Source organism: Pteropus vampyrus, unplaced genomic scaffold, assembly GCF_000151845.1.
Source record: "Pteropus vampyrus isolate Shadow unplaced genomic scaffold, Pvam_2.0 Scaffold361, whole genome shotgun sequence".
In the NCBI taxonomy this organism is placed as follows: domain Eukaryota; kingdom Metazoa; phylum Chordata; class Mammalia; order Chiroptera; family Pteropodidae; genus Pteropus; species Pteropus vampyrus.
This window is the reverse complement of record NW_011889142.1, coordinates 190092-198526: the sequence shown is the minus strand read 5'-3', so window position 1 is coordinate 198526 and position 8435 is coordinate 190092. Positions and strand designations below refer to the sequence as shown.

The 8435-nt window shown below is 48.2% G+C and overlaps 1 protein-coding gene across 2 annotated transcripts in view; it reads left to right on the top strand.

Moving 5' to 3' along the window:
• Positions 1 to 1230: 1230 nt before the first annotated feature.
• Positions 1231 to 8435, top strand: part of UPRT (uracil phosphoribosyltransferase homolog) — a 25836-nt gene continuing 18631 nt past the window's right edge. For both annotated transcript variants that reach the window (XM_023522897.1, XM_011379499.2), the window contains exon 1: positions 1231 to 1711. In XM_023522897.1, coding sequence (XP_023378665.1) covers positions 1377 to 1711 — 335 coding nt within the window. In that variant the 5' untranslated portion in view covers positions 1231 to 1376. The remainder of the gene's footprint in view (positions 1712 to 8435) is intronic.

Here is an 8435-nt window from a genome sequence, read left to right as displayed (position 1 = left end):
CAGCACCAAAGTTAACTTAAATTAAGAAATTCCTGGAGTTTGGGGCACAAAGGGATGGTCAAGGAGTTCATTGGAGGACTAAGTATTAGTATAAAATCATATCAGGATTTTCCAGCTTAGTCACATAGTACAATTTTGGGTTTCATAGGATAACTCTGGTACTGCAGGTGTAATACGATCTAGTACCAGCACAATATGTGGTATACAGTAGAGGAATATGAGCTGGAGTAATCTGAGGACCTGGGTTACAGAAACAGTCAAATCGTTCCAATCGCGCTTAGGTTCAAATCCGTGCTGTCGCACTACCGCCTCAGGTCGTCAAAAGGCTTACATGAGATAACTAAAACGTCCCATAAGAAAAATAGAGTTGAATATTAAGATTGTCTTTTGCCTTCCCTCAACTCTACTACTGGTGATGTAACTCTAAATTAGATTCATAGGTCTCAATTTTCTCACCTGTAGAACAGGCATTATCATACTGGGCTTAAGTACTTCACCATGTTGAATGAGATAAGCCGCATAAAAGTGTTTTGTAAAGACATAAACAGATGCACGTGAAGGATTTCTACTGATACATGCAATGGGTTTGTTGCTTCCGTTATTTCCAGTAACAGCAGCTTCAGTCTGCCCATGTGACCAGACCAAATGAACTTAAACGACGCCGAGCCGGCCGCGCCCTCCCAGGTGTGCTTGGCCGCTACGCCTTCCCTTATGTGTGTCGGCTGGGCCCGACGCTGTGCAGTTACCATGGCGATGCCGACGGCATTTCACATCCACTACCCCTTGATTTCTTTTGAAGAGTTAGAAAGACACTTTTTTTCTACTGTCCACTCAGCACAGGAGCTCGAGCGGAGAACGTGTGGGCAGTACTTTTCGACGTCGGCGTGTACGGAGGCGTCGTAGAGCTGGCTGGGGTGCGGGTTCCCAGGGCCTGCGTTTCAGATGCGCGTTCGCGACGTCTGAGATGGAACCCAGGGACGCGAAAGGAAGTGTGAAAGGCAGGGTGCTCCGTGCGCAGTCGGTCAGTTTGCAGCGTGCACCCCAGCTTTTCCCGGCTCCCCACTCGCGCTGTCTGCACGATTCCCCAGGTGGCCCGGAAGACGGTCCCGCCACGCGGCCGCGTCGCAGCGGGACACCGAAAGGGTTAAGGAGCCGCGCACGGCGGAGTGGCAGGGGCGGGAGCCAATGGGGTGTGTGGGCGGGCCGGAGCCCGGGGGGCGGGGCCGGGGCGGCGGCGGCGACACGGAGCCGGCCGGGGCCTCGGGGTGAGAGGGCACCGCGGGTCGGAGGTTCCGCGGGACGGCACGTGAGCATCGGTCCCTGCTGTCCTCTGTCCGTAGGGGTCCGTAGCTGCGGGGACAGCCGGCGTGCGGCGTATGGCCACGGGGTTACGCTGTGCGGACTCCATGCCCTGTCACAACCAAAAAGTAAACTCTGCCTCGACCCCGAGCGCCGAGCCGCCGCGACCTGGCGACGAGATCGCGGATCATGCCGGGGGCAGCGGCGCCTCGGAGACCAAGCCCAGCCTCGGCACGGGGCACGCCCCCGGCGACGCGCCCGCCGACGGGACCCCTCAGGCCTGCGGGGTCGCCGGCCACAGCACGGACAGCAGCCTCGGGGACTGCGAAGTGTCCTGGCAGATCGGGGCTCAGCTCAAGCTGCTGCCCATGAACGAGCAGATCCGGGAGCTGCAGACCATCATCCGCGACAAGTGAGCCGGGCCGGAGGCGGGCGGGAGCCGGGGTCCCCGCGGGGGCAAGGGCCGTGGCACGTCGGGCCTGGTCTGTGAAGGGGAGCGGCACGTAGCCCGCCTCGCCAACCGTCCTCCCCCGTCTCTCCACTGACGGTCGCTTTGTGCTCGCGAGGGACCTTCTTGGTAGCGTCCCGCTTCCTCTCGGCCCCCCTGAGCGGCGACGAACGCAGTCCCCGGGCGGCGCACGCGCCACGCTGTGCTGCGCGTCCGCCGCCGGGCCGCGTGCTGACCCTGTGACCCAGGCACGGTTGCCCCGCAAGGTTACAGGCCACCTCCAGGCACCTCGGGCACAAACAAATAGAGCGATGGCGACAAAATGTGCCCAGCCGACCCCGCCGTGCTCGCTATCGCGGGCGTGTCATTTTTCGGAGCGTACGTTGACTCGGTCACGTGCACGCTCACCGTCCAACTCCTCTCGGCACTATTTACTGTCACCTGGAGAACGTCACCGGTGTCTGCTACGCTTATTATCACAGCGTTCGGCGCCCCTCCTCATCCCACAAGCCAGCGTAGCCTGACCTTCACCTTAAACGCTAAATTAAAATCTCAAAACTCATGTTGTACATGGCGTTTTTCAAGGGACATGTGTACCACGATGAGCTACAGCTGCCTTCTCTACTGGCAGGACTTTAAATGAGTGGCTTCTAACTTTCCAGCGGGTGCCTTGGTCCTTCTAAATAGCTACTGAGCCACGATGCCACTGGTGAAATCAGACTAGTAACTTTTTCTTCACACCATTAGACTAGGTCCCCTATTTGTGTCCCTGCTCCAAGTTTCCCGTCTCCCACTTGCAGCCACAACCCTATTAACACACCACTTTGACCGGCAGCTTGCCGTGGCCTCCCAAACCGAGGCCAGGACCCTCGGCGTGACAATAAGGTCCCTCTTCATGGTTCCCAGGGACGATTCGGAAGGGATGCCTGCTCCTTTTCCCATCTGAAATTCTCTCTACTCCTCTGCGTGTTCAAATCCCACCTATTCTTCAAGGCGAAAGCCAGCGTTAAAGTCCACCTCTGCCAAGAAGCTTTCCTTTAATCACTCTTCCGCCCCTCTTCCTGGGCCTTTTCAATGCAAGATTCACCTTTTATTATGTATATTGTTATTTGTGTGTTGATCTTTCGCCATCCATTAGATTTTAAGCTCCTTGAGAACAAAAACTGTATCTTCTACATTTTGAATTCCAGCCATGCCTTACAAATAATACTCAGTTACTCAAGGTCCTTTTTAAAGCTCGCAAAAGTTATAGTTATGAAACTATACAATTTAACTGTTTTTAATGACTCTGTATTGAAAACCACTGTGATCATGTGATCTTCAAACGTAGGCAGCATAGGCCTGGTAGCTGTGCTGTGGGAATCTGAAATAAACTTATCTGTAAAACAAAGAAAATAGGATGATGATTCTTGTTTCTCTAGAGCAGGAGTTACTGACCTTGAGTCTTCGACCCCACTGCACCTGTAGATGAGCTTTCGTGAACCTTCAGAAATTATCTTGCAAATGTTATTTTCCGTATGTGCATTTTTTAATGCTTGTTTTTAAAATAACATCTTCGCTGACATATAATTCACATAGTTTACAATACACTGTTTTAAGGGTCCAATCCAGTGGGTTTTAAGTGTGTTCTTGGGTGCGCAAGCATCGCTACAATCAATTTTAGAACATTTTCATCACCCCAACAAGAAACCCCATACTCATGAGCAGTCATTCCCCATTTGCCCCAACCCCCCAAAGCCCCAGACAACCACTAATCTACTTCCTGTCTCTATAGATTTGCCTATTCTGGACATTTCGTGCAAACGGACTTGTACGACATGCGGTTTCTTGTGACTCGTTTCTTTTTTTCATTTAACGTAATGTTTTCAGGGTTCCTCCACGTTGTGTCATACACCATGCCTTTTTTGGCTGAATGATATTCAGGTGATGGACATTTGGGTGGTTTCTACTCTGGCTATTATGAATAATGCTGCTGCTGCGAACATTTGCATGTGTTCTTTTTTTATGGGGTAAGGATTCCTTAGGTTTCATTAGGTTGTACAGAAGGGTCTTCATGACAATATAAGAGTGAACTGTCACTGTGGAACTTGGCGAGGGCATGGCATTCAGCATTCATACATGAAAAGACCAATACCTGATTCTACTGTGTTAATCAGAAAAGCCTGGGTTGTATAGTACACCTGGGTGTAAGTAAAATCTTTTTTTCCCCCGAGTTTGGAGGGAGACAACGGGATCTAGAGTGATTTTAGGAAAGATATTTAGCGTTTCTGTGCTTCAAGTTTATCATTTGTAAAATGAGGACGTTGGTAGCATCTCACAGAGGTCTGGGGAGGCTACAACAAGATACTTTGCTGTCTGAACATTTATTATAAACGGGGAACAGCTGTGCACACTTAAGGCATTTCAAGCCTTCGTGTTGGGATGGTTCTGATGGTATCCGTAAGTGCTGGTTTCTTGAGCTTTCGGGAGACAATAAAAGGAATTAAACTGTACATACAACTCACCTTATTTTAAAATGCGACGCTGAGAGATTCTAGGTAATTTTTGTCCTGCTACCAAATAGTATGGAAAGACTCGCGACAAATTTTGACGACTTAGTTATGTAGACCGGAGACCGTTTGAATTTTGTTTTCGTTCATCGAATCCGTCAGCGGAGACCTCTGTTGCTTTTCTCTTCGAAAGTTGGCACCCCTTGCACAAACAAGACCTGCTCCATCTCATTTAGGGGGCTCGCGTAGGGGGCCGCTGGTAAGCGGAACAACGTTTCCCTAGGTCTGGCGGAGGAGTCGCCCCTCGATCGCACCCCGTCTTACTCAGGGCTTTGGGCCGGCAGGGCCGCGTGTTGCTGTGACCGTATAAAGCAAGATCAAGCACATCGGACTGATTTCGGACGTCTTTACTTTTGGAAATGTACGGTATTTGCAACATAATATGTCGGTGGTATTATTGGAATTTCAGGGGATGGTTTTCCCAGTGAGAGTGCAGTAATCTAAACACGCCCCTGGTCAGGTGATTGACTCCGTCACGCATGGGTCACTGATGAATTTCAGAAGAGAAATGACGTCGTTCCTTTCCAGTTCCTGTTGTCGCAGTGGATGAAACCACACACGCCCCGCTTCCTGCCTCCTCTGCGTACTAAACCCAGCGACACCTGAGTGTGATGTGCTTTTCCCTCCCACATACTTCATGACTCGTATGTAAGGCGATGCTGTGGATTTAAAAGATCATCTTCCTTTCCCAGGTTCTTGTTTCCTTTCGTCTCCGGAAACATGGAAGGAAAGCTGTTCGTGAGCCGTGGAACATGTGAGTGTGTCCGGCATACTTTCTGGAAGACGTGTGCCGTGGCCTCAGGACGAAACTTGGGTGAAAGCTGAGCAATCTTAGCTATTTTCGTCCATGAAGTAGCACTGAGGAAAGAGCACATTTAGTCTCGTAACCTTTTCTTGGTTCCCTGGAGGGGAGAAAATGAACCCCAGGATGGATGAACACCCCTGCAGCCCTCCTGTGAGTGCAGCTGGTGGGATTTGGCTCATCCGACTAGGTGACACGATGTTTTTGCCTGAAGCTGTGCGTCTGAATCTCTTGGGGGGTCCTTCTCTTCTCAGTTTCGGCCCTGTCGTCCCTTGGGTGGAGCCTGAGCACCTGTCGCTCGACAAACACCTTGGTGGTCGTGCTGCGGTCAGGCCACTGCCCCCTGCAGCGGGAATCGCCTGCCTTCAGCTCCGGCGTGTAGGCCGAGCCAGGGACCCCACGCCCCGAACGCAGCCCCTAGAGAGCCTGGCCTGGCACCGCCCCGAGACCGGACGGGTCTCGGAACTTTTCCCTTCGAATGTACAAAAGCAAAACGTCCCTCACAGGAGAGTCTGTCACCTGCAAGTTGCTTAAAACGCGAGCATGTTTTTGGTTCCCTGCGGTTTCCACGTGAATTTTCGAACTGACTCTCAAGCCAAGACGGAGGAAGTCGCACTCCTGCTGCAATATTTATCCGTGTGATGTGTCGCCTACTCGTCTGGACTCCAGGGAGGAAGAAAGAATATCAGGCCTGTCACAGTACCTGACACATAGCGGCATTAATGTTGCAATCCTTATAAAAAGCAAATAAATGAACTTTGGAAGGACCGAGACCTGGGTTCTGAGGGAAATGATCCTTTCGCTTCTTTTTCTACCTGACTTTGAATGTTTACATTGAACTCTGCTTTGAGGTGCTGGTAAATAATTAATGACACTATTTTATGAGCTCTTTAAAGAAGGAGCTAAAGAGCCGTAGCATTGATGACTTGCACCTGGCAGGTAGTAAAAGCTATTTTTTTCAACTTCCCCTTCAGCTTAGGTTTGCTTTGGGTACTTCAGTGGGCATTTGTTTTTCTGAGTGGGCAGGAAGAAGGCAAACCATTTCTAAATCGTCTGCATACCATGACCAAGCTTGGAGCTATTCATTATTCTACCGGTCACATAATAAAGTAGCTGTGGAAAGTTTATGTGTTCAGAGTTTTCAGTAAACATTAACTTGAAACGAAACATTTCTTTGCCTTAAACCTGCCAGAAAAGGTTTTATGAGCCACTTCCCTTTACCTTGTCGCTTAAAAAACAAAAAAAAGAAACAAATAAAAACAACTTAGAGCTGAATTCCAGTCCATGTCGTTCTTTCTCCTTTCCTTGGGTTGACGGGTAAAATACAGGACACCCCGTTAAATATGAATTCAAATATACTTTTCTCATATAACTATATCCTAAACGTTGCATGGGATGCATTTCTGAAATACAAATTTAGGTATCCTGTATTTTTATTTGCTAAATCTGGTGTGCCCAGCCCTAACTCCTCCGACACCAAATGCTGAAAACAGTCCTTGTGTATAATCCTCATCTTCGAAGTGACAGCTAATTCAGTGCTACTGGGACGTGATTACATTAAATTGGTTCAAGTTATGGGGCAGAGGTTTATATTTAGTCATTTTGGGGAAGGGTACACCTTAGCGTATGCTCTACAAGCCGTGTTACAGCTGCCTCCGGAGGGAACATTTTTATGACGTTTTATGTGCCTGCCAGGCTCTTTATTTTATCGTTTGCATTGTATGTACATGCCATGATGATTCGCAGGGAGAGAAATATTATAAAAACATATCGAAAAACTGATTACCTTTTCGCAAACATTCCCTTATTGAGGCAACATATAAACAAAGGCTTTACTCGGGGCCTTGGGATGAGAGCTTCAGGCTGGGAAGGGGCTTGAAAGACTTCGCCTATGTAAGCCTCCCTATTTTCATCGGTCAAGTCATGGTAATAATGGAATCTTCCTCTTAAGATTCTGTGAAGATTAGATGAAGTCATGTACTAAAAGTGCTTAATACTTGGCACCAAGTGGACTTTTAATAAACGGTGACCGTTGGGAAAGAAGGTAGTAACATATGTACAATATTAGGGACCTGCTGTAACGTTCGGACCGCTTTAGAAAAACTTTAAGAATCAATCTTTGTACACTTGGCACGCACACACATACAGACTTGTTAAAATAAATGATTTTTGTAAAAAAAAAAGGGGTTGTCAAATGTATTCTGAATAGAGAGAAGTAGCAGAGTGAGCAAATGGAAGTTTCTGCTGTGGAAACTGAAGTCATAATCGTCCCAGGGGAGTATGTTGTGAGAACTAATAGACAAGCCCCATTTAAGTTGGAGTTGAGACAGCCTGTAGGGGGCTCTCCCGCCCCCCTCTCGTCCTCAGTTACCCCAAACAGGAAGGTGTTCTCTAGTCTACTACTCCATTAGGGAGGACGACCTTCCCTCTGGTCACCCGCTCAGCCAATGGAAGACGGTTACAACTCAGCCACGGAAAAGTCACTACACTTCGAATTCCCAGCTCCACCCATAGACTCTCTTGTTTACAACAGCCCCTCTGAGCTCCCCCTTTTTCTGTAATAAAAATGTTCCTCCCCTTTGTTCTCTGGACTTGCCGTGGTTCACCCTTAGGCAGCATGTTCCAAATCGCAATTGTTTGTCGCTCCCAATAAAGCCATTTTGCTGGAGAAATATTTGGCTATTTAAGGTCAACGGTATCTTCCCAGAACTAAACAGTATCTTCCCAGAACTAGGGAATCCCTGTAGCAGCCGCAGCAACACTGAGGCCTAGTAAGAAGGGGCCAAAGGATCTTTAGTCGAAGTCATAATTTTTGAATATTGTCAAAACTTTCCTATTTCTATATGGTGTGGATGATAAGCAAATGCCTATTAGCTGTTTGAAAGAAAGGTCAGTGAGAGTCAAGGTTTCATCTTGGTTTGGGGTTGCTGTGAGATGTACATGTTTTTAAATATTGCTCAAGCCTCTCTGGGAATTTTTAAATGCTTTATAGACTGTCCTAAGTATGGGGAAAGTCAGTGAATGACACAAACAAACAAACAAACAAACAAAAACAAACCCGAGCCTATTGCCCTGCTTGCTAGACCTGGATGAACTTAGGTTTACCAAGTCCACACTAAAATGATGATTTGACTTTTGTATGATCCTCATTCTTTTGTCATTAAAGTGTGAAGGTCATTTTTAAAAATGGCTACCTTTGGCTTTCATTTTATTGCTACAGAAAAGTGACATATTTGTGTGGGACTGTTTGGAGTTTGTACAGTTCAAAAGATGCTCAGCTTACCATTAATTAGGTTTCCATGCTCTGAATTATGAGAGCCTGGATATCACCGTTTAA